Source organism: Neolamprologus brichardi, chromosome 16 (assembly GCF_056152115.1).
Source record: "Neolamprologus brichardi isolate AB-2024 chromosome 16, ASM5615211v1, whole genome shotgun sequence".
In the NCBI taxonomy this organism is placed as follows: domain Eukaryota; kingdom Metazoa; phylum Chordata; class Actinopteri; order Cichliformes; family Cichlidae; genus Neolamprologus; species Neolamprologus brichardi.
The window spans coordinates 7068901-7095863 of record NC_142119.1 but is presented as its reverse complement, the minus strand read 5'-3'; the positions used below and the strand labels follow the sequence as shown (position 1 = coordinate 7095863).

The 26963-nt window shown below is 41.5% G+C and overlaps 1 protein-coding gene and 1 pseudogene across 4 annotated transcripts in view; both read left to right on the top strand.

Moving 5' to 3' along the window:
• Positions 1-26963, top strand: part of LOC102784822 (partitioning defective 3 homolog B-like) — a 214020-nt gene that overhangs the window by 47052 nt on the left and 140005 nt on the right. For all 4 annotated transcript variants that reach the window (XM_087830172.1, XM_087830171.1, XM_087830174.1 and 1 more), the window contains 3 exons: positions 6535-6629; positions 16195-16262; positions 26856-26939. In XM_087830172.1, the coding sequence (XP_087686298.1) occupies positions 6535-6629; positions 16195-16262; positions 26856-26939 (247 nt within the window). The remainder of the gene's footprint in view (positions 1-6534; positions 6630-16194; positions 16263-26855; positions 26940-26963) is intronic.
• LOC148098130 (uncharacterized) lies at positions 662-3067 on the top strand (annotated as a pseudogene).

Here is a 26963-nt window from a genome sequence, read left to right as displayed (position 1 = left end):
TTCTAAACTAGAAATATATGTTAAAAAAACAAAAACGATTTTAAATTTTTTTGTAGTTTATTGCACTTTTTTGCAATGTATTTAATTACTATGCACTTAATGCAGACATATTATTAAAATTTGGGCTATAATGGTTGTATTGATGTATATCAACTTGAAATGCTCCAAAAAATGGCACTACAGCATGTAAAAATATAATATAAGCTCTGGCGGACTTGGTTCTATGGTAGGTCTTAAAGGGTTAAAATGTAATACTTCTGTTTATTATTTGTGTATTTAAACAGTTTATCTTCAATTTATTACAAAGTACTTCATAGTGTCTACAAACATATTTATTTAAGGTGTAATTTCTGGTGAGTGAGGCAGACTTTTTCATGGTGTCACAAAACCCAAAGCAAATGTGAGGAACCATTTCGCCCTGACAGACTGTGAGAGGTCAGTGTATTCTCAGTGTTGTTCAATATTCCATTTCAAAGGATTCTCCTGACAGGAACAAAAAGTCCTTCAGGAAGCTCATTGCCTTTTAGCTGCAGCCTGCAGGTCAGTGCATAAACAGGTGAGTGAAAAGAAACAAGTTTCAACCTCCACCAAATTACAAAGGAACTCATGCAGTCGATGGTTTGAAGAAAGAATCTGTAATTTTAAAATATAAAACGTGTTTATGAGGTTCAGAGCCATTTTCTGCACACGAGGAGTGAATTCCAGCAAAGACAAAGAACAGGACCTGATAGTCAGGACAGATAAAAAAAATAAAAACATGATGACGGAGCTGAGATAGAAACACAGGAAGAGCAGTGTAGAAACTGATGTCTGTCTGGTCAGTGTTACCTGGCCCGACCTGTCTGCACGACTCTCTCTTTGCATCACTTTCCTCCTTCCTGTGTCTTTCTCGCCTTGTCTCACTGTCTCTGTCTTATTTCAAGTCCTCTTTCTTGTTTAGGAGCAGTACTGTACCTGTGAGTATAAAGCTGTCACAGTGTCTTTGACTCTGCTATGAAACTGTGCACCTTATGGACAGTGTCTGCTAACTTTTAGCCAAAGCAAATGTTAACATTTCTAAATCTTTTAGCAAAATGTCTCTAAAACAGTGTGACAGTGAGATATTTCTGCATTCATTGACCCCATTCTTCTCTCTGCAGCTTAAAGTAGACGTCATAAACACATTGTTTTGTTTGGTAGCAGGTCATCGCACTTCTGTAGACTGAATTTCACACAATCGCTGCCACTAGTTTTATTTCGAACAGTAATACAAGAATTGACATTTCGGCTTGTAGGATATGGCCTTCCTTACTTGTAAAGCAGGACTTCACTGTATGATCCAGACGCTGTTAAGACAGGAAGTTTAGTCTGTTTCAGTATGGTCGCCTGTCAGCAGAGATTAGCTGTAATGTGTGACTGTCACGGGAGATTAGAGGTAACAGAGCTCTGCAGACTATCACTGTCAGCGGGAGAAGGTCAGACTTAGGCCTCTATCACCGTCTGAGCTTTGGGCTCTGAGTTAAGTCACTTGTCTCTCTCTTACACGTTTCCTCGTGTTCTGGTTTTACTTTGCTGGATTTTTCTTTTCTTTTTTTTCTCACTTAGTAATTGACACATTTCATTCTGTGAAACAAGGGACTCAGGAATATCGAGGCTGATGAGCCCACACTGCTTAAAATCAGGAATCAAAGTGCTAAAATTCCTCAACTAGGATACATAATCAGCATTAGAACGGATCAGGAAAGGTTTCCCATAAGAGTCAAAAACCTCTGATTGTAGTGTTTTCTGTAAGTGGCACACTTACCTTGATTCCAAGGTGTTTCCTGCATATCAAAAATTTGACACGTACTAAAGAGGTTTTAGCTTCCAAGCAAAAGGTAAATCACTGGAACTTTAGTGAGGATATCTTTAAATCCTATAGTCAAAAATAACATGAAAATACCCAAACCTTTATAAACTCTGCATGGACCAAAGATGCTCGAGTGTGTGCTCACCTCCCCGAGGCTCATTTTAAACCAGGAAAAAACCAGGATGGAATAACTTCTATTATTGACCTAATTCTACATACATGATATAATCACTGTCTGCTTTTGGTACAGTGAATATAATTTTCTTATCTCACCCTTTATACACAAACATGCTAATAATGTATGTGTAACTGTCCTGGAAGTCTTTTAAACCAGTAACAGCCATCCATCTGTCCATCAGCCATCCATCCTTCCATTCAGCCGTCATCCATCCATCCATTCAGCCGTCATCCATCCATCCATCCATTCAGCCGTCATCCATCCATCCATCCATCCTTCCTTCCATCCGTCCATTCATCCATTCAGCCGTCATCCATCCATCCGTCCATCATCCATTTGTCCATCCATCGATCCGTCCGTTCATCCAGTTGTCCATCCATCCATCCATCCATCCATTTAGCCGTCATCCATCCATCCATCCTTCCTTCCTTCCATCCATCCATCCATCCATTCAGCCGTCATCCATGCATCCGTCCATCATCCATTTGTCCATCCATCGATCCGTCCGTTCATCCAGTCGTCCGTCCATCCATTCTTCCCTCCATCCATTCTTCCGTCCATCCATTCGTCCGTCTATCCATCCGTCCGTCCATCCATCCATCCATCCATCCATTCAGCCATCATCCATCCATCCGTCCATCATCCATCTGTCCATCATCCATTCATCCGTCCATCATCCATCTGTCCATCATCCATCTGTCCATCATCCATTTGTCCATCCATCGATCCGTCTGTTCATCCAGTCGTCCGTCCATCCATCCATCCATTCAGCCGTCATCCATCCGTCCATCATCCATCTGTCCATCATCCATCCATCTATCCATCATCCATCTGTCCATCATTCATCTGTCCATCATCCATCCATCATCCATCCGTCCATCCATCGATCCGTCTGTTCATCCAGTCGTCCGTCCATCCATTCTTCCATCCATCCATTTGTCCGTCCATCCATCCATTCAGCCGTTATCCATCCAGTCGTCCGTCATCCATCTGTCCATCATCCATCATCCATCTGTCCATCATCCTTCCATCCGTCCATCATCCATTTGTCCATCCATTGATCCGTCCGTTCATCCATTCATCCATCCATCCATCCGTCCATTCATCCATTCGTCCGTCTATCCATCCATTCGTCCATCCATCTGTCCGTCCATCCGTCCATCCACCCTCTTACTCCTATCTAATAACTAACAACATTTAACCTCCTAAGACCCGAACTCTTTCGTGGCATGCATCTTTAATTTCTCTTTGCGTGATGAAAATGTAAAAACAAAGAATTATCTTTTTACCTGATTTTGCTCTACAAGGGTCTGATATCCACATATGAGGTAGTTTGTTTTAAATTTCGATAGAACAGTGGCAGTGTAATGTCCTTGTAAGTGGATATCAGGCCCTTGTAGAGCAAAATTTAGTATTGTGGTCTAGACAATCCAAAATGTGATGTCCACATATGTGGACACCAGGTCCTAGGAGGTTAAGCACATTGATTATATTTAGATGAGAAACATTCAGTGTAAGATCCACTCTCATAATCATGCTGTCATCATTACACACCACAGTTTGTCAGGAAGTGGACATTAGTGACTAGAAAATCTAGAATTCTCTTTAAATTAGAATATCTTTTGGAATATGCCACATATCTTATTTTAACCAATTTTATTGTTTTATGTTTCAGTATTTACAGTATAGTCGTATTTTTCATATTTTATATATATTTATATATTTTCCTCATTTTCACCACTTCTGTCCTCCATCCATTATCCCTCTTTCATTGCTTCCTTTGAGGAGATGAATTCATTGAAGTTTTGATGTAATCCATATCCCCCAGCCCGACTTAAGAGCACCAAGGGTCCATTTTGTGATGATCAATAAATGACCCTACAAATACCATTTGGCATGTTTTCTGAGTAGTGCGACCATATAGAGTTGCCTCCACCCTCACCACCACCTTACTATAGTATTCCCTATTGAACTGTAGACACTATCATGACAGTGTTCTTAATGTATGTATGGATTGATGGTCCCCATGAGTGGGAGGGGTAGAGTTAAGGTCTGGGAGTATACCACACATGTCATAGTAATGCCACTGCTAATAAATCTCAGTAATTGGCTTTAGTTTTGCAGTTCTTTCTTCCAATTTCACATTTTATCCGTTCTGCACAAAGCAAAGCACGCTGTGTTTCATTTATCCGTTTCTTTTAAGTGATTTTTTTATGTGAAGGGGTGATGAGATGCAAAGACAAAAACACTATCATATATCAGCTTCTTGCACAAACAAATGTGCAGATCAACCATATATGCATGAACATCAGTGTATACATTAACGTGTCACACATTAGAGCTCTGTGATGTTCTGGTTGCAGATACATCACACATTCAGTGTCGCCACGTCCTTCCTCACCGGGGGAGCGTGGCGGTTCAATCCCTACAAACTTTGATTTATGTTAACAAGAATTAATTTGTAATTAGATTTACAAATGTGCTTGTCCTGGAGAGGGTGAGAAAATTGCACATGCACATCATAGCACATGACCACTGGTCTTCTTTGCTCCCATTGGTTGTTGCATCAAAGTTGAGGGTCGTTAAACCCAATGCCAGCTCTTATATTTACTTGGATGGTATTCACAAATTTGCTAAATACGGCTTGTGTTCCACAAAATACATCCCACTTAAGTAAATATTCACTCACCTGTTCGCTGATTTGTTAATGCAGTTACCTTATAAGCCTCGGTGCAAACCAAGCTTTCGAATGGGAGAAGAAAAGGGATTTAAGTGACTTTGACCTAGCATAGCTGTTAGGTTGGTCTCAGTGTTTCATGCACTGCTGATCTGCTGGTCTTTCTGCACAGCCATCTTTAGTGTCTTCACGGTTTGAGCTGATAGGAAGAGAACAGTAGCTCAATTAACCACTTTTTAGAACCAAGGTATGCAGAAGAGCATTTCTAAAAGCGCAACATCTTAAACCAGGGGTGGGCAACTTCAGGCCTCGAGGGCTGGTGTCCCTGCAGGTTTTAGATGTGTCCTTGAACCAACACAGCTGATTTAAATGGCTAAATTAGCTCCTCAACATGTCCTGAAGTTCTCCAGAGGCCTGGTAACGAACTAATCATGTGATTTAGGTGTGTTGACCAAAGGTGAGATCTAAAACCTGCAGGACACCGGCCCTCGAGGCCTGGAATTGCCCACCCCGTCTTAAACCTTTAAGCAGATGGGGTACTGCACCAGAACACCACACCGGGCGCCACACCTGCCAGCTAAGAGCGGGAACTGAGGCTGCTATTCGCACGGCCTCACCAAAACTAGATTCTAAGAAGATTTCAGAAACTGTTCTGAGTCTAACGAGACTCTATTTCTTAATATTTTGATGGTAGGGTCAGAATTTGGTGTAAATGACATCAAGCTGTTCAGGGTGGGTGTGTAACGGTGTGGGCTTGTGGCACTCTTTAGGACCCATAATGCTAATTAAGCGTCATTTAAATTCCACACATGTCCATCTCTTTATGATCACAGTGGACCTTACTGTCATGGCTGCTTCCAGAAGGATAACACACCATGCCACAAAGCTCAAATCATCTCTAGCTGGGCTCTATCATGAGTTCACTGTACTCTAATGGCCTCCAGTCACCAGATCTCAATCCAATAGAGCACCTTAGGGATGCGGCGTAACAGCTGTTTCCCACCACAGCTGCGTGATGCTGTCATATCAATATGGACCAAAATCTCTGAGGGTTTTCCAGCACCTTGTTGAATCCATACCATGAAGGAATGATCCACCTGCTCCTAGCAGGGTGAACTTTTAAAGTTGTCCAGTGAGTGTAAATTTATAGCTATTTAAACAAACCTATTTGTAAATCTACAAAGTTGGACTTTACACACTAAACAATCCCAATCTAAAACCACAGACTTGTAAAATGTGTCTTATATTACAGTGTACAGCTGCTGTAGCTGTACATTTAAAATTAACACATTAAATCTCAGGAAAACGTCCCAGCTGTGACCAGAACGTAACATTTATGTGTGTTTCCGTGTGCGTTCCTATTTTTCTGTGATAAACCCTTTCGCCTGTCTGGCTCTGGAGCCAGGCACTGTCTGTTATTTTGGACTGACAGACAGAGAAGCTACCAGAGGAGCAGAGTTAATGTGGCTTCAGACCAACTGTTGTGTGGTTAGTTGGTGGTTAGATTCATGCTATGTGCTTTTTCCTGAACACAGCTTATGGAAAGATAGAAATGAGGGAAAAGTTGTTGATTTACGGGCTGCTGAACATCTTCAAACATTTTGAGTAATTAATTAGTGTGCACACTCAAGCTGCATAAACGAACACACATTTCTGCACTCGTGTATGTATAACCATGACTTTGGGCGGCAGATCTTCTCACTTTCAAACTCGTCTTGATTTTGCATCATGTTGCAGATAACACGTACATGTCTCTGTTAGTGTACGCTCATCAACTTACAATTAATGTTTAAGTATCTGCGCATTAAGTCTGTGGCTGACTGGATGCTGTCCTCTGTATGCTTATTATAGACACACCCCTGCTGGTGCGAAGCAGCAGTGATTCTGCCCTCAGCCCCCAACCAGCAGAGTCTGAGCCCTCCTTCATGGAAGACAACACTTTGATGGTAAGACCCTAAGGCCACTGGAGAAAAAAAGAGAGAACAACACACAACACACAGAAACACACTTAAAGACCTAAAACTAAAATATAAAAATACGGTAATACTTATTTTTCAAGGATTTTTCTGGTATGTATTAAAACAATAGTTATATGTTCATATATATATGCACAGGAGTAGATCTTGGCTGGTCTACCTGTGACTCAGCTGAATGGCCCTGAGGCACACCTGTGGTGTACGAGGCTAAATGATCAGTGCTTGGTCGGTGCAATAATGCTCTCCAAAGTTTTCCTGAAGCTTCAGCAGTTCAAGTTAAGTGTGGTTAGTCCAGATGTTCCTCTATTATGGAAATACACATAATGGCTGAGTATACATTCACTGTTGTTAGCGGGATATTTACAGTCTTCTTCTTCCTAATTCCTCAACAGCTCTTAAAGAACTGTGATATATTGTGTTAAATAGGCACCGGCTAACTCCTGTATGACACCACGTACCACGGCATATTTATTAAAGTCGAACTAATTGGTATCATTAGGTTCTTCCAAAGTTATACTATCTTTTTAAAATGTGTTTGAATAGCTTTTGTAAGTTATTGATTTACTCTAATGTCTCATCATGGGCACTGTGAGCTTCCTTCTAATGCTGTTGTAAAAAGGAGAAACGATGAGATATTTATACCCTTGTGGCTTTTGTTGTAGCAGCAGTCCAGGGACAAATGCTATATTTGCCCCACTGCTCATAAAGCTCATAAAGAGTATAGCATTCAAAGTTTATATGAGCATGAAAACGTCTAATGTTGATGCTGCCGGGTTCATCGTATAAGGAAAATTCATAGTTTCTTTTCTAGTTGGAAGCATAAATGAAAGTAGTGGGAATACTTCACAGTTGGCCTGGTCTGCTGTTATTATTATGAATGTCTGGCCTTTTAATGTATGTAGGAAAGCATTATATACACTGTGCATATACACAATGATGTGAATGTAAATGCAACATTATTGCATGCACAATCCTGTCATTTAAAGTGTTTTGTTTGATGTGCGCTGCTCGTGTTTGTCATGTTTAACACACGGTTACACGTTTATAACAGCAAGCTCAGGTGTCCTGTGGGTGAATCAGTGGTGTATGCAGGTTTTTTTTTTTACATTTTTAACATTTTGACCCAGTTTGTGTCAGAATGACTAATTTGGACTCACAGTTAATCCAAAGTAAACACAAAAGGAGCTGCTGTAGGAATACTAACCGTTTGTTGTCTGTCATGTTTGGGTTCTTCTCTGAAGCTGTTTGCACTTCTTTTTAGTCTCGTGTTCTTCTTAAAAACAGTCAGTCTGTCGAGGCTGCATTTCTTCAGTTTCCTTTCTTTGTCCCATCTGAATACTCTGACCCAGAAATATAGGATGCACAAGTGCAGTGATGACCTGATACATCTGCTTACATGTAGCGCGATAAACACAACATCCATCTAATGGAGAACAGCTAATTTCACTAGCTTGAATTCAAATTGAACGTTGATCGAGCTCTGCCATCTTTAATCTATAACCTTCATTATCATGTTACACTGTTTATTCCAAGAGCATTGGGCAGATTATTTGAAACATATATTACACATTACTTACTCGTTTTAAAACCTAAAGAATTACTGTACTTTGTCTGCAACTCCCCATTTACTTTCCAAGTTGTGCCTTAGCGTTGCAGCCAACAACCAATCAAACAGGCTTCGCTTTTGCAGACACGTCAGCGTCTATCAAGCACATGATCAGGACTGCAGCAGTCTGCTGGCAACCAAAGCAATCACGAGGAGGCTTTTGGTGCAGCAGCAGCAGAAACCTCTTTGCCACCATTTTAACACTGACGACTGCCAGCAGCCTTCAGCTAAACAATTCAGGAATACATATTTTTCCAGGTGAGCAGTGGTTACCAGTGGAGTCACTCACTGGTCCGTGTAAACGGAGCTTTTGGCTACAACCACATGTGCACGGGTATTTTTGTAAACTGAGATTTTCCATTTTTGTTTAAAAAAGAACCATGTCCACACGTAAACGCAAAAAACAAAGTCAAACACTGTCAAGAACATGCCGAAGCAGCAGGTGGCGATATAATTATAACCGTGTAGAAATGTTGGCCAATGAGAGGTCTGGAAGCCTGGGAGGGAAAGAGAACAAACTGCAGAAGATTAACAGCAAATCATATTTTGTCTGCATCTGCCATTGTAGAAATTCATCTCATGGAAACAATAACATGGCGCACAGCGCGACGTGCGTGACTAAATCTCTGTTTTCCTCGTCCACACGCAGTTTTTAAAAATCTCCGTTGTCAGTGAATGAAAACACTGTTTGCGGACGAAAGGCCCGAACGCATAGAAAAATCAGCGTTTTCAAAAATACGCGTTTAGGTGTGGACGTAGCCTTAGTGATCGTTTTCACAGCGGCTGGCAGAAACCTCAGTGTGTGACTGAGGCCAATTTTGTCCTTGTAAAGTGGACACACATACTTCTTTATATGTGACAGTCTTTGTCGTTTCACATAACAAATTACAACAAGTACCACACAACTCCACTGCTCAAATGTTGTGGGCCGCTCTGCAAAAGCACAAATTAAAGATATATTTCTTTTCTATACACATGTATCCAAATAATTAAATTAATCAAGTAAAACAAGTTATTTAATGCTCTCATTTGTTAGCCTTAATGTCATTACAAATTTTTGAACCACTGAACAGCATGTCTTCATCCTGTCTTCCTTCTCTCACCTCAACCAATCACAGCAGATGGCCCCGCCCCTGCCTGAGCCTGGTTCTGCTGGAGGTTTCTTCCTGTTAAAAGGGAGTTTTTCCTTCCCACTGTCGCCAAAGTGCTTGCTCATAGGGGGTCATATGATTGTTGGGTTTCTCTGTATGTATTATTGTAGGGTCTACCTTACAATATAAAGCGCCTCGAGGCGACTGTTGTTGTGATTTGGCGCTGTGTAATAAAACTGAACTGAAGCGTTAAAATTCTTCATTACAAAAAAGTTTAATATATTTTCTAATGCTTTATCCCATCATTGATAATTAAATAACCTGTTCATTAATAATTGACACGCATTAACAGAATATTATAATAAATAAAATCATTATTGTGTGCTTGTTGTGTAGACATGCAGTCCTGACATGTTATTGTGGCTTTTTTTTACTCAGAAGGTCCCTCCAGTCCGCTGGTTAAAGGAAGCCCGTGCTTGATTAGACTCCTGAGTAGTGATCCTTGAGCCCTTGAGATTCCTGACTGGACAAACACCCTTTCTTAATCACGCTGTTTTCCCCACAGACCTCTCTGTTTGCAGGGTTTAGTGCTTTAGGGGACTGTGGTTGGTCCTCAGAGGTGGTCAGTCTCCATGCTACATGCATTTGTCCTGCAGAGTTCAACGACACCTGGTTGCACCTGTTGTCTCATGTCTTGTTGGTAGTTGTTGAGTTTTGTTACACTGACTTCACACAGGTGAGATGAGAAATAGACCAGTAACCCACAGCTTGGCACTCATAGTAAACTCCATAATAAACATTATACACCTTATCTCTAATAACATTGATCTTTCCTCGAGAAATAAGGTAAGGAGGTTAGGCCCACAGATTGTGTTATTCTAAACTCAATTTCCACTCTGTACAACTAAGCTGCTGTCACTCGTGCAGCTACTGATATGAAATATTACAGGATGTCAGTAATGCAGCAGGCTTTGAGGTGCTTATATATTGGTTGACCACACAACAGCATATGTCCTCTCTGTTATAGATCATATCAGCTCCTCAGGTTTCCCTTATTTCACACATAAAATCTCAGAACTGTAGTTTTCTTATATTACTCCTATTACTGTGAATTAATGTTTATTGTCTTTAATAACTACATTGTGTTATGTTAAAAGAGTCATACCCGGACCAAAACCCAACCCAGCTGCATTTCTATCATACTGAAATTCTTACACATCCACATATACGTACACTCATCATAGGCGTGAATGTCATGGTAATTTTATGCTTTTATGTTGTCTTTGAGCTGTTCTTTTTACAGGGTTGGATAATTGTACAGCAGAGATTTTAAAACACAAGAATAGATGTAGTCCATGTGTCAGCGGGTCAGGAGGACCAACACATATCTGTCTGTGTGTTTGCAAATATAAACGGTTACATCAGATTTAACCACCTTACCTACAAGTCCAATCGTTCCACCATACCACAGCTGTAAAAAGAAATCTCTCTTTCTGCACGTTTTTCCTTCACATCTTTGTGTTTTTTAAGCCGTCGGTGCCACACGGGTTTCCTCCATCTACCTGCTGTGCTGCAGTAACTACCATGTAAGTGCTGGAGTGCTAAATGGCCCTGTGCTGAGTGTTTTCTGAAGAAATTTTCTTTCTGTTTGTCTCTTCCTCGTACGTTATTTTCTCAGTCGCTGTCAGTCTTTTTTTTATCTCTTTCAGCGTCCTTCATTCTTCGATTCATTCGCTCGTACTCACACGTACGCGCACACGCTCAGTCACTGGCTCATCTGTCTCTTCTCAAGCAGCACGGTTCAGATAGAGGTAATGGCTCTGGGTAATTGTTCAAATTGTCACTTGGCCTTTTGGTGAGAGCGATGAGGGGAAGAAAGTACTCTTCTTGGAGTAATTCTCTGTCTTTCTCCTGTCTCTGTCTTTGCTCCTTCTCTTGGTCCCCTCTCTTTATTTAATTTCGACCTGGAAAGATTTACTGGTGCAGCTCTTTGTTTCTAAATGCCAGACTCAAACGAGTACAGTACACCAAAAAAAACACTTTTCCCTTTCTTACTGTCTATCATGCTTACAGCACACGGAAACAGACACACAGACACACACAGGCAGGGATACGTGTTGGTAAAAATGTGTTGCTCGGGCTGGGGGTGCTTATTATTGTCTAGAATACCACAGGGACACTGCAGCACTTATTTTTAATGCTACACCTGGGTGTGTGCATGTCTGCATGTCTCATCATGTCTTTTGTGCCACCTTTCATGCATGTTTGTCATTGAATTTATTTTTTCATATACACATCTATAACTGTGTTATTAACAGTGTTTGGACAGAAACTGAAAAACGTGTTTTTGAAAAGCATCATTCTAAAAATTGATGTGAAAAACATAAAAAACATGAAAAAAGGGGAACAAAATGATGAAAAGTTGTACAAGTGGAGGAAAAACCCCAAACAAAGAAAAATAACACCTGGTGGAGTGAATCACAGCTAATGGGGTTAATGAGAAACATGAGTGGGTGTAAAAAGGGCGTTCCAGAGAGAGAAAGTCTTTCAGATGTGAAGCTGGGGAGGAGTTTGCCAGACTGTGTGGATGCATAGTTTCAAAAATGTGCTAATAATAAACAATAATATGAAGATTTTTATCATGAATTTCCATATTTGTAAAGGAATCATTACTTCCTAATGATATAACATAAACCTAAGCTCCATAAGCTGCCATCCAGACAGAAGAGATGTCGCTTACTCCAGTCAGACAATCCCGCCCAGTTGGAGCATTATGAAAATAACTGGTGAGCAGCTGAAATCGTTAAAGAATAGCAAAAAATTTGGCTTTCAAATAAAGCTTACAAAGTAACCAGAGCTGAGAAATGATGCCAGTGTTGGAATAACAGCACAAACTGCAGCTGCAGTGCCTCTAAGTGAAGGCTGCTGAAGGCTGTCTGCAAACACAAGCCCATCTCCAAAGACTCCGTGTTAACATGAGCAACTTTACAGCTTTGAAAAGGACGTTTCCAACCTGATGGAAAATAATAGTTTAGTCCTCATCCACCTGGATGCTGTGGTTAGGGGCGTGGTCCGTATGCATTGACATGTGTCCCTGACTCAGCCCGTTGAGCAGGGGTGGGCAATTCCAGGCCCCGAGGGCCGGTGTCCTGCAGGTTTTAGATCTCACCTTGGGTCAACACACCTGAATCACATGATTAGTTCGTTACCAGGTCTCTGGAGAACTTCAGGACATGTTGAGGAGCTAATTTAGCCATTTAAATCAGCTGCGTTGGTTCAAGGACACATCTAAAACCTGCAGGGACACCGGCCCTCGAGGCCTGGAGTTGCCCACCCCTGCCGTTGAGGCCGACCACTGTGTGCTAGGCCTGCATTTTGTTTGAAGACCACCAGGCGGTGATAACAAAAACCCCTTCTAGTCCTGTAGAAGCCTTTGGGAAGTCTTGGCTTCTGTCTTGGACTCTGTAAACACTTTGCTGCTGAGTTTATGGGCTCATTCACTTTTTCGGGTCATATTGAATATTCTCCATATTATCCATGATGTGATTGTTGGCTAACGTGTTGCCTATCACAGGTCATCAGCCAATGAGCGAGAGGTCTGACAGTCAGACCCGAGCCTCCTTGTCACGTGTGGTTTTGGGAAACCGAGATGGGAATGGTAATGATGCTAACGGTAAAAACCAAATAATGATGTCACTGCAGCTAGTCTGTGGTTCAAACCAGTCGGTGTCTGTGCTTTTATCATCAGTTGGCCTGTTCAAAGAAGAAATGCTGCAGCACAGTGGTGAACACGCACCTCTCCTAAACCTTTTCCTGAGATGTCGCAGTACATGTCCACTTATCCGGGAAAGGAAATTCCAGACAGCTGATTCAGTTTATCTAGACACAGTGTTTTCATTGGGAGAAACCTGTATTACTCATCCATGGACGTCTTTGTCTCCGCTGACTGCACGCCCACACAGTCCACATGGTGAACAGGGAGGAATGCTGGTTTGAGCGAGGAGTAAACCGACTCCGAACCGAGGAGGGGGTCTAAGAGTAAATCTATACTATCTCACAATGCTGTGATTGCAGTCACCCCCAGGTCTCTGTGTATAGTAATCATAGCCATTAGTGGTTATGGCAGTGTGTCAACGCCTGTTACACGGCCGGGAAAACCTGCAGTCAGCTGAGACCAAAGAGCTCACCTGGACGATGGAAGGTTCCTCCTGCTGAAGTTGTTGCCTCCAGATGAACTGAATCAGTGTTGTTGTTTTTAAGTACTGAATTAATGATTCTGTTTTGAACTGAACTTGGTTTCATTAATTGCACTAAATGATTCTGACGTGCACTAAAAACTACATTAACACCCAAGTGAAAAAAACCACACTTCACTCAGCACGTGTGTGCTGTAGTGTGTGTTTCATGCTTCATTGTTTCATTTACCTGCTGCAATTTAAAAATTTCAGCAGAGAAAAAAACATTAAAGAATAGTTTAATTAACTTTAATATTTTTTCTCATTAATTAATTTGTTTTTTTAAATGTTATATCTCAGTGCTTTTGTTTCCTTTGCTGTTCAGAATTAAAACAACTCCATATTTATTCATGCACATTACCAAAGGGAAGACGGATGGCGTTGGCTTTGTCACGTTCATACAGATGAAGACACATAAAGTGCACACGCAGACACAGAATGCATTAATACTAATTTATCATACCGGCTGTGGTAGCATTTTCAGGGAACACTTAGCCTGATTGGTCATTCAATAATTAGTAATATCACTAATAGTTTGCTCTTTTTATCCGCTTTTAGCAATTATTAGATTGGACCATGAACGCTAAACGCTTGCAGCCCATTTGTTAAAAGCATAGTTATTCAAGGATTATCCATCACTGAGTCAAAATGGAAAATCTGCTTCTTTATTCTACACGTTTTGGAGAACCATTAATGCTCCAAGTATTGATTAAGCTGTCCAATTCTGACAGACTAATATATTCATTTTTCCCTGCAGTAGTCCTCAACATATTTCAAATAAATCTTTGTCATTGAATAAATATATCTTTCATTTCTTATCAAGCTTTAGATCTTTCAATCATTATTTTTTAATAAACTTTTACTTTTCGTCCAATTAAACTGTCCGTCTTTGTGGGAATGTCTCACATTTCTTATAATTATTAATTCCTCTGTGGGCTGTGATTTACTGACACTGCTGAATTTGCAGCTTTGTTAATACTTCTAACCTCTAAAAACTAAATGAACTTTTATTGTTAATGTTTCAAAAAAACCTGATTATCATCATGAAAGCGAGCTAATTCCTTCAAATAAGAGCAGCGACTCCAGTTTCCAAACTGCAAGAGGTTCAGTGTCTGTAATTAGAAGTGTTCAGAGGAACGCGCTCGTGTCAGTGTGAATAATGAGAAACATTTATTCGTTCAGATTCATTTACTTGTTTTAAATTAGCCTCTGATAAGTAACATACATCGGTGGCCTTTTGTAATTAATATGTTGCTCTTCCAAAGAGACACAGAGTGAGAGAGGCTGTTACTACACACATTTATTAAATGAGACATACAATTAAGCACCAGGGGCTTCGCAGTTAATATACGAGTGACTGTTATGACAGGAGGTTACTATAATTAATGTTACCTGTCATCCTGTTTCTAATTAAGCTCACGTGACGGCATCGACAGCCAGGCCAGACTAATTGATTTGCAAGCCGCCAAACAGCAAACATATGTTTGCTATCTGTCATTCTGCGGCGAACGTGACCTTGCCTTCCTCGTCTTGTCGCGTCACCTGTTGTCTCTGACTTTACGTGGATTTCGTGACTCGCCCCGACTTTCTTCTTCCTTGCTCTTCCTCGCCCTGGTCTCATTTGTCTTCCTCTCAGCCTCTCTTCGTTCCATCTCTTCGTCTCTGACAGGTGGAGTAGGTCATGTGGCAGTATTGGGGGGCCTGAGGTCAGAGGTTAAAGGTCATATGAGTCCATTAGTGTCTACCACCAACGAAGAGACTTATTGACCTGCGTGTGTTTGTCTCCATATGCTCAGACAAGCATGCTCTCGGGTCTGATGTCCCCCTGTGATATTCACCAATATTCATATGTGAGTTTGGGTCATTCTTACAAATAATAATAAAAATTCATATAAAAATAAATCTTCAGTTCTTTGCAAGTGTAGTTTGTGTAGTTTTTAGAAGTCTAAATTCTAAAAACATATTAAAATAATGAACGTAAAGTCTGTCACTAAAGACTGATTGATAACATCCAAATGTCCAAAAGTATTAGGCTTCACGAAAAATGGGATTTTGTGGATGTGTTCTTTCTGATTTTATTGAATTATGAAGTTTAAATGTCTACTCTGAGGAGAAATCGACCAGTTACATTGTTTCATTGATCCTGCATCTGCGAGAGCTCGTTTCCACCAGCACTGACCCGAAGCCCAGCCAGGTCTGCCGAGGTGCGTTTCCCAGTCTGATGATGAGTCAGCTTTACAGGCAGAAGCAGTCGGGTCAGTCCCGTCGGCTGACAGACCTGTGGCTTTATGCAAACTTTACACTATGGTATAATAAATGTGATTCACACTTGTGTTTACCTTCTAACAGGATCGGCTTCATATATGAATTGTTATTTGTTCACTTCACTCATTTCTTTGTTCTTTTCTTTTGCTAAACTCTGAATTTTAGACAGTTTATATCAAAATACATAAACTTCCTTGGCTTAGTCACTCATTACACTTTTATTTAAACCGTAATTACTTAATTTGTCCATATGTCTACAGTATACATATAATTTTTGTCTGTGGGGATTTTATTTTGATGCTTGTTTCAAATGTCTGCTCTGTGTCTGTTCTCTGCAGGCAGCTGGTCCCACTGTGGAGAGGCCAGCAGGGGTGGAGCGGCCAGCCAAACACCCCTTCAGTGGAAGGTCAGTTTGTATTTGTGTGTGTGTGTGACTGACTTCTATGTGTTACTAATAGCTCACCTTGATAAACATGTAAAATATATTTTAAAGAAGTGTGGTCATGAAGCTGGTTGGAGCAGAGATGGAATAATGACTCACAGAGAGCAGCAAAGATGGTGGTGGAGCGACTGGAGGCTGCTGTTGTTTTGATTTGGTGCTTTGTAAATAAAGTTGAATTGAACTGAACTGAAAAAACAAGCAGTAAAAGAAGAAAAAGCCTGTTAGTGCCCAGGTACGTCTCTGGATGGCTGCCGGGTGCTGAGGCTGTGGTTGCGGATAGTTCTTGTTTGTGTGCATGTTTGTCTACATTTGTGTTTACTTCTGTTTATATGTGTACTTCTGCCCTACTTTCCCTTCATTAAAGCTGTATTCTAATCCAGATCAAGGCCTTCGCAGATACAGTGCAAAAAGCTCCATCATTAGCTCACTACAAAAGATTGCACAAACAGGGTCAGGGTCACAAACAGAAACGCAGAAACCCACTCAGTGAACACACACGGCCACGCAGAGACCGCCACACTCACATGGGCTGAAAATAAACAGCTACAAACACGCTTGCATCTTCTTCTTTTTTTTTACTTTCACAGGCAGACACACATGCAAACACTAATGAGTGCAGTAATTAAGTGTTCAGGGCGTAGAGTGCCCCGTGCCTCCTTTGGGCCTTTTAGGCATGTGTGTACATGTGTTTGTTTTGGTAGTGAGGAGGGCAGGCTGCCACATTATAACACAGGGAGAAACAGTCCACAGTATACACAGTAATCTGTAAATCTGTGCAGGAGTACTGACAGTGAGGCTTTAGCCAGGTGTGTTTCTGTGGTCAAGCCCTGCATTAAGCTCCTCCCTCTACAGAAGCCTGTACTGTGAGATGGTTTACATTTACACCGGAGCAGATTAGCATGATACCGTACGCTGCACTCTCGGCTTGCTCTGGGGCAGGTTACCTTAGACCCATCAGTCGAGAGTGACCAATCGATTTTCTGGAAGACGGTGTCAGATTCCCAGAAAACTTTTAGGGAGCTTGTGAAGGTTCATCTGTCCCTGACAAACACCAGTAAGAAATGCAGATTCTAAGCTGCAGCTTTCTACACTGTTTTTCTCTCTTTTGGCTGAATACAATTTAAAAGCAATTTCATTGTTCCATAAGCTTTAACACAGAAATATCCTGAGAACAGGCTACCTGAGCCTCGTCCTTGTTGACCTTATATCAAATTTGCAAGTAAGCCTCTTTCCCAGTTTGAATTATGTTGTATATTTGCACTCAGGCTGTTCTACACCACTGGGATTGCAGCTAAGAGAATATGGCAGTGAGTGTCTTCATGAAAAACTGGAGCCACCGCTCATTTATTCATATTTCAGTAGGAAAATGGGAAATGGATGCTGCAATTTATTGAAACGTGCAAACATAAATAGTTTAAGGATTGTAAGAAAAAACAGAGTTGGTACAATTCTACCAAAGTTGTAAGTCGGTAAATGGTGTGAAGCCTCTGAGGCTCGTCTGATTTTACTGCTTCAATAATGTTGAGCTGCGAGCTCTGGGAGGCCCAATCCGTGATAACATGTTTCTATCCAGGAATGCTTTTACTGCATGTTTCAGCGTGTTTGGGATCGTGCTGAAAAATAACGTCATTGCCACCCTTTGGTGCCATTTTAGCCGCTTAGTCAAAGGAAAAGTTCTAAAATGAAAAGATTCACGATAGGGCTGCTCGATTATGGCAAAAATGATAATCACGATTATTTTCACTGAAATTGAGATCTCGATTATTTGACGATATTTATTTAACAATAACAATGTATTGAATAATGACTTTAAAGATTGTCAAAAATAATATAAAATAGTGTGCAAATACTGATAACAGTGCAAATGTTTGCAACATAAAAAATAAATGAAAAATGTAAACATCTATGTTTAGTGAACTTTGCAGTGTAGCTCTGTGGTGCAGCTACGACACCGTAGCAAAGTTTACACACTGTGTCTACTTGATCCACGTCTGACTCCGCGAACCCATAATGTTTCCACACCACTGAAGTTTTTTTTTTACCTCTCTTTTCAACCAATGGCAGTCCCTCTCCAAATAACTTCTGCTTAGCTTTCCGAGCTTCCCTCGGGTCCTCTTAATGCAGCCACCCCCGGGCCTCGGACCGGTACCGTGAGTCGTTTGGTACCGGACCGCGAGAGTTGAGGCTCAGGTGTGAAATGTATGGTTTTTAGGGTTTTTATCGGTTTTCAGCGTTATTTTGTTATCGTTTTTATCGTTTACTCGGTTTTCCTGGGTCTTTTCACGTGTGTTATGAATAAATCTTCTTTTTTTCGGTACCGGTATTAGTTTTATTTTAAGGTGTCGCGGATAAATACAACAAAGGCCGGTCCATGAAAATATTGTCGGGCATAAACTGGTCCGTGGTGCAAAAAAGGTTGGAGACCGCTGCTCTTAATTGATGTGACAAGTGTTCGAAATGCAGAGAGGTGCGCTCGATTCGCCACACGGAGCAGCGCGAGAGTAAAGCACGAGGGAGGGGCTAATAATCGTCTGAGTCATTTTTAATGATCGTTGAAAGCCCAGATCGTAATCGAGATTAAAATTCGATTAATTGAGCAGCCCTAATTCACGATAAAAATGAAGAATTCTGTGTGAAACTGTAGCACCAGCCTGTTTCTCTGTTAAACTTCCTGTTTTATAACAATATCGTCCTCTGATTAAAATCTAACAGGTAAACAACTTTATCTAGTTTTCTAACTTCCTGTGAATTGGCAGCTGAGGCTGAGAGATGAAGGACGTCATCACGTACCCGACGTTTAAAGAAAGCCCAACATTGTTTTGGTTGAGAATACATCCCTCTAATACTGATAGTGATACTTTAATTTTGCCACAGCTCGCTGTTTCTTCACGTATTTTTTGTGTCATTTATTTAGTGACGATCACAGATACGAGAAATTCAGAGCTTTCTGTCAGATGTCGCAGCGCAGACTTCTTGTGGGCTGACTACTAACTATTCCAGAAAAATCCTGCATGGCGTTGTTGAAAAGATTGCTTTGCCTAACAAAGTCACAGAGTAACTGCCTGATATTCGTGACGTTACCTGAACCTGTTAACGCTCGTGAAAGTGCCCACACACCCAAACAGACTGACTAATATAAAAACCAAAACGGTAAATGAGTCAGCGGCTGTTACAAAGTGATCCATGTGCAGCGCTGACCTCCGCTAATGTAAAGTTTATTACCGAGTGCAGTTAACACTCAGTTAGGACAACATGTAGTTAACCTGTAAAGGAGAATTATGAATGTGTTGTAAGAATAATGTGCCACCTTAGCCTCTGCTTTTAAGGCTGTGCAACCACGGAGCACACGCGGGAATTAGATCACACACACGTAGACGACACGGAAGCAGCCTCCGTGACAGATGTGGGCACTACCTGCTCTTTTTTCCCGGCCTTTCTATGGCGTCCTCATTAAATCATGACTTACTATAACGCACAACTTTGCCTCCTGAATTAATGGACGGGCAAACTAAATGGGAACAACCTGAGTCTGATTACCTCTTGTGACACTTTGCCGTTCAGCGCAGTAAATATAACAGTTAATATTTAAGACACCCGCTGAGATTTGTTTTATTTTCTCTATAACGTTTTTTTTTTCGCATACACCAACCATCTCATCTGTGAGTAATGTAGACGTGATGTAATGGTTTCCGTGGTCGCTGGGGAAACGATCCTTGAAATTGCAAAAAAGTCCAAAATGAGAGGAGTGCAGCCATAAATACTGGAGTGGAGAGCCATACGTTAGAGGAACACGTGCGTCCGTGTGACAGAGTATGAGTTTTGTGCGCCGTGTGTGTGTTTTTGTGCGTGTTGTCGTCCTCCCGGAGTGTGTTTGCGTGCGAGCATTCGTGCACCTTTAAATGTGAAGCTACACCTATAAATACGGTTATGGCTCATCATAATTTTTACCGCGCTGCATGCACACCAGAAAACTCATTACGTTTGAATCAAAATGTCCTTTTTATACAGGGAAACAGATTTACTGTAAATTGGTTTATTGAAATAGCATTTCAGCTATATTATGTTTCTTTGTGAATAAGGCAGGCAGAGTATCGGAGGTGTTTTAGAAGCTATACGAGCTGAAAAGGTAAGTAGGCTTCACCGAGTGCAGAAAACAAACTGGAAGGAAGAGGTTTAGCCTTGGTTTACCAGCGTATGAATATGTATTTGGGGACTGAACACTTCCGTTCGTTGCCAGTGAATTTTACTCTGCTGGTGTTTTGATACTAATCTGCTTATTTAGTCTCTGCCTGCAAGTTTGAACCGAGATTGCGGCGTTGATTATTCTTATTACCGAGGGTCCTTTTATGACGTGCGTTTATGTGTGCTGTTGTGATATTCTTAGTTATGAGCAAAATGGAAATGATGCAGGGATAAAGGACTGGATATAAAGCCATCGTGTCGACATTTAAGCGTCAGTTATATCATTTTTTTTTTTAGGATATTAGGATTCCTGACTGTAAGAAACCTGTTATGTTGTGAACTGAGAAAAGAAGGACAAGCTTCATATAACTGGGGGTTAAATTACACCCTAACCCTGTCACCCAGGTGTCATGTAGGCTGCAGGGAGTAATGTTGGCTGTAAAATTACACAATCTTTCTCATCCTTTAGGAACTATTTCAGTTTTCTTTGTAGCCCAAAATGGTTGAGGAGTTAATGTGAAGCGCACATGGGAACATCTTTGTCTGTGTTCATAGTACGCTATGAATGCTTTATGCTGCCATGATACACCAAATATCCTGGTACACTGCTTATAAAGCTTATCTACTGCAAAAGCATTAAAATTACATAAAATAGTGCCGACTGATGATTTCAGTACAGCTTAAGAGTCAAAGGCAGTCTTTCCGTGGTGAACTCATTGCTGCCGGCAGGGGCAACACCAAAGTGACTCCATGAGTTTCTTTTTATTGTTCATTTCCATTGAGTTACCGGTTCTGTCAGTAGTTAGCGAACACAAAGTAATGTATTTGAAAGCATTCCTGAATCATCCAGCTAAGAAAAACTGAGGAAAACACTTGGAGTGATGAAAGTAACGTCCAGATGAACAGACGCAGCTTTCTGGGATAAACTAATGTACGACTTATTAGCTGTATGTGGTGTCGTCATCCTCTGTACTCAGACACGATGGCACCAAACAGGCTCTAAAAAACTCTTAAATCTAACTTCACAGGCAGTTTTAAAGCTGCGATGCTTTTTAGAGTAGGGCTCCATGGTCTAAATTAGGGCGAACACATGCGGCGTTTCACCTTTCAGCTCTTTTGCAACCTCGGCTATCGCCATCTGGTGGAACTCGCAGAGAATGCAGCTTTAAGAACAGAAAAAATAAGAAACTTGGATTTTACGAGCTACAATGACCTTTGAAAGATTTTTTCTTAAATCAAACCAAAGTTAATCAAATAAAAACTACATTTAAAATGTAGTACTACTATTTACTATTGCTACTGTCAGGGCCGGAGTGGCTGTACTGCAAAGATTGTCTCCAATCCTGAAACTGCAACATCTGGGCACAAGTCTTTGCTCTCTCTAGACAAGCCCTGAATAATGTGGTTTTGATGTAACGATGCCAGGAAAGAGTAAATTTGTCTCCATAGGTTTAGAAATGCGTTTAATATGATTCACAAGCATAAACCCAGATTTATAAATAATGTAAATGTGTGTATATTCTCTGTTTTTCAGCCCACCCACAAATACAGAGAAACATGTAAAACTATAATAGTTAAAGTTAAAATTTATAATCTACAGACAATATTCTGAATTTCCTCTTCACAGACTTGTTCACTTTTGAAAAGCTTCCTGTGCACGTGTCTGAAAATATTTGAGACGTTCGTTCGGTTCACTTACAGTTTGTTAAATACACGTGCGCAAAGTTCCTCGACATGCACAGATCGCATCGTGTGTGCATGTGACGTTTTGAGAGTCTTCCTGAATCCGTGCTCGTGCAGATAAACAACTGTAGGCTGGATTCAACTGCTAGAGGAAAACTGGGACATCTCAGCTTCCTGTGGAGTCCCCTTTCCTCAAAGACACAGACGTTTTTTTTTTTTCTAGATAAACAGAAAAGCTCATCACGCCTCGACTAGAAGACTCACGCTTACCAGTTACAGATGCCTGGATCTAGTTGTCCCACGTCACGTACAATATATCTAGATTCAGAGATTAATTAGCATAATATTATGCTCGTCTGTCTGCTGTTTTCCCAGCAGAGGAGCATCCAGCATGTAGCAGCAGCTTATTTAAACTTTCATAGGCATTTTACATGTGTGCACAGGAGGCTTTTTGAAAATGAAATGATTACATTTGTGAAGTTTTGTGTAAAAATGATCAGTATTTATTCCACAACACCACACTGCTCTGTGAGCGGCTGACATAACCAGGACTTGGGGCCTCTGAGCCTGGACTCGTTCAAAATTGTATCTTTCTGTTTTTGCGAGAAAACGCCAGGGCAGCGGTTCATGACCTGAAGCTTAGACATCCGTGTTGTAGATGAGATCCTTCAGCGTGACCTTTTAAAACAAACCAGGAATAACGATGAAGTGAAAAAGTTTTTAAGACGTCTGATATTCCTCCTCATCGATAGGCCCAGAAACAGTCTGATAAAGGTTGATTCCCTTCATACTCCTGCACCAGTTGTAGGGTTTTCCTCCCAAAGGTAACGTGTCTGTGTAGGTAATTCAGGTGAAACATCTTCAGCAAACTTGTGCTGTCGCTTTGCTTTCCAAGCACCTTCGATCTGATCGAGGTTGTTACTGTTAACTTTACCGCCTCTTAACTGTGACAAAATCACGTTTATTGCACTTTGCTCTTATGGATTAAATACTATCACTGGTACTTTTGTTTGTGAAGGCTCTCATTTATTTTATACTTTGAGTTCTTGTGTATTTTCTCACACTTATCTGTAGTATTTTGTGTATTTTTACTGCTTTGCATTCACTCTGGCGCTCTGCGCTTGAAAGACTGGCTTTGAGGGGAAAAAGGAGGGCGAGAGAGCAGGATAAATAAGAGGGATGGGACGAGAGGGAGGAAGAGAGCGCTTTGGTAATGCACATCCTCTGTTTTTGTTATTTCTCCTCTGTCTGTCTCTCATAGCGAGGATCAGTGAAGTGGCAGGTGGATAAAGGGAACACCTGCTCTCTTCATCTCTCTTTCGCTCCCCTCTCTTTGCTTTTTGCCTCTTTTTTTCCGTCTCTTGTTCTCTCGTTGCGCTCCCTCTCTCCTTCCTCGAGTCTCACCCATTTTGTCTCTCCCTTTCACCCCGACTTCATTTTTTGCATTGATGCAGCCTGTCAAACATCTCACAGAAGAAAAAATGAGAAAGGAAATGCAAATGGATCTGAAGTGTTTGTGTGCGTCGGTGTGTTTGTGTGTGCGTGCCTGTGTTGTAGTTAGTGTTAGAGATCAGAAGCGCAGCAGCAGGAAGGATGGAGGGAGGGGTGGATGTTATTTTCCCTCTTGTATTAATTCTTTTCATTAGCCCTGTCTGATTAATTCAGTGCCTCCTCCCGCCTTCATCTCACTGTATTTTACTTCTAGACCTTGGTTGCTCGCTACTTTCTTTTCTCCTTTGTCCCTGTTTTTCTCCTGTTATACATCAGTGTTACTTTTCTTTCCGCTTCCTCTTTCTTTCTCCTTTCATGCCGTGTTCAGACTGATTCTGTGATGTGAGCAGGGCGGTATTGGTCGCTTTCTGTGACCAAGGCTGAAAAATCTCAGTAAGTGTTTGTTTTAAATAAAGTTAAGTTTATTATTGTGATCACTAATGCAGGAAAACATCTCAACTTTACATTGTCATTCATAACACCAACGCAAATCTACTTAGCCAATCACATGACAGCAACTCAGTGCATTCAGGCATGCAGACATGGTTAAATCAAAAAACTACTCTGAGCCTCTCTGAGCACACAAAATCTCAGAGCAGTGTTTCCAGCACCTCATTAAATCTGTGCCACGATGAATCAAACCGGCTGACGGGTGTAACGCAGTTCATGGTGTACCTAATGAAGTGGCAGGGGCACGTATGCTGATGAACTGTCCTCTAATGCTCAAAATTTCAGTCATCATAATGACTCCTGCTCCGTTCCCCGTACTAACTTTATATACATACCTACTTAAGTCTAACACCCTCCTGGGTGAAGGCCGTCAGTGGAGTCCTCCAAAGTCCTTGGTCCTGGCTGCGTTTACTCTCATGATCTCAGTTTTATCTTTGTGGATGTTCAGTCCTACAGCTGCTTGTGCGCTTGTCTTCTCTTGCGTTTGCTGGTGGCTGCAAGATAGTAACAACAAATCTTCAAAAATAATTGTAAAAACAATGCAAAATCCAGGTCTTCCAGCTGTGTCCACTGGATTTCCTTTCTTCTTCCTTCTGTGATTTTCTTCTTTAACCCAGCGGTCTCCAACCTTTTTTGCACCACGGACCGGTTTATGCCCGACAATATTTTCACGGACCGGCCTTTAAGGTGTCGCGGATAAATACAACAAAATAAAACTAGTACCAGTACCGAAAAAAAGAAGATTTATTCATAACACACGTGAAAAGACCAAGGAAAACCGAATTAACGGGGAAAAAAAAAAAAAAAGATAACAAAATAACGCTAAAAACCCTGAAAACCAAGCATTTCACACCCGAGTCTCACTCTCGCGGCCCGGTACCAAATGACTCACAGACTGGTCTGTGGCCCGGGGGTTGGGGACCGCTGCTTTAACCCGTCAATCACTCACAGGATTGGGAATGGTGATAGCAGGCATGCTTGTCTCACCCCAGTCTGGATCTTAAACTCATTAGGAAGTTAACCGACTTCATTGGTACTACGAGGTTCTCTGTGCACACCATCCAAAGCCTTTTCATAATCCACAAAGTTGACTTACGCTCTCGAGTTCAGCTCAGTTGACTGTTCAAGGATGATGCGCAGGGTGGCAGTTGGGTCAAGACAGGATCTGTTTTTTCTAACTGTACATGCTCGCGAAGTAATCTTTACTGTAAGCTTGAAAAGGCACGCTCCATTAATGCTGTCTGCATTTATTTCAGGATCCAGAGATGTGACTGGTTTAGATGGGATATGTTATCCTTCCAATTTATTCCATGGGCCTGTCTCATTTGGATCAGCCAAAAAAAAGTCCAGGAGTCACCTTAATCACATGTAATCACATGTCATACCCATTATACGGTCATACGACCGGTCATAGCCAGAGCTTATGACCATGTCATGACCTCTGGCTATGACCGGTCGTGGTCTGACACAGCACCTGTGGTAGCACCAACCCCATCACTTTACATTTCCTTATTAGCATACAACACAATGGTGTGCTTCACCAACACACGGAGAAATCGTATGTGTGTAATGACAGTTTCCAGTGTGATCCAGTCAGTTTTCCGGTTACACACTGGGAGCATGCTCTAAATTTTTAAACACCACTCTGTGTCCTTGCCTCTGTCTTTCTTCCCCTCACTTCCTGTTGTCTGGATTAAACTCAAATCTGCTGAGTAGCGATGAGGCAGCATTAGCTTTCTGTGTGAGTGTCTGTGTCTGAGACAAGGAGAGAGGGAGAACTTGTTTCTACACTTTGCATCTTTCCCTGTTGCCACCCAGCATCATCAGTAACCCTCTCTGGAGTTTATCAGCATCTGTGCTGCTATCAGTTGATGGGGGGGTGGGGGGTTTACGAATGGATGGATGGTCTAGAGAGAGCGGGAGACAAAACGAACAGATAGTCAGAGACGGAGAGGGGAGGGCAGAACAAAAGCACAAAACCAAGTTCAGACAAACTGGCTTCTAAAAACACTCACACATGCACGCAGGGAGCAGAGAGAAGGTCAGGAGAGGATTAATGGCTGTGCGCTGATAGATAAACTAATCAAACAAACAAAGACTTCAGCACACACATGCATTAAAACACAGGCAGAATGTAAAGCAGATACATACTTGAATAATCGAAGCTAGACAGAGACACTGAGAGACTGAAAGCAAGTCAGAAATCCTCCGAGAAGGATGCCACATAAAAGTTGTGACAGGCGTGCGCACACAGCAGCAATCTGCACTTTTATTGACTTTGATTAGAGTGTTGGCATCGCCTCCTCTGCGGCCTGGGTTTGCAGACATGGATTAAGTCCTCGACAAAAAGTATTTTTAGCTCAGTGAACGGATCCGTGGAAAATGACGTTTCAATCTTGGATAGCGCTTCTCCAAACTTTTCCTCCCCAGACCGGCACAGGTTTTTGTTCTGGTGGTACCACATGTGTGTGAGGGCTGCCTTGCTGTTTTCTCTCTGTCTTTTATTTTGTGTCATGCCTGATGATTAACCTGTCTGTATTTGGATACTTTTTAAGGCACATCTAAGCTTTTTATCTTGATTTCTGTTCTCTCAGGACTTTCCTAATTCTCTCGTCTCGTGCAAAAACTGAAGTAGTTCAGTTTTTCTTGTCGCTGTGCTACGTCAAAGCTACCCTTCCTTTCAGAATAACTGAACTTGTATTATTTTGTTTTCTTCCTCTCTGTATGTGTGTGTTCACTGTGTGTGCGCAGCCTGACCAGAATGGTGGAGATCCTAGGAGAGGACAGCCCTCTGGGAATCCACGTGGTTCCCTACTGCTCGTCGCTCAGCGGACGGTGAGTTGTGCTCACAAACTCACT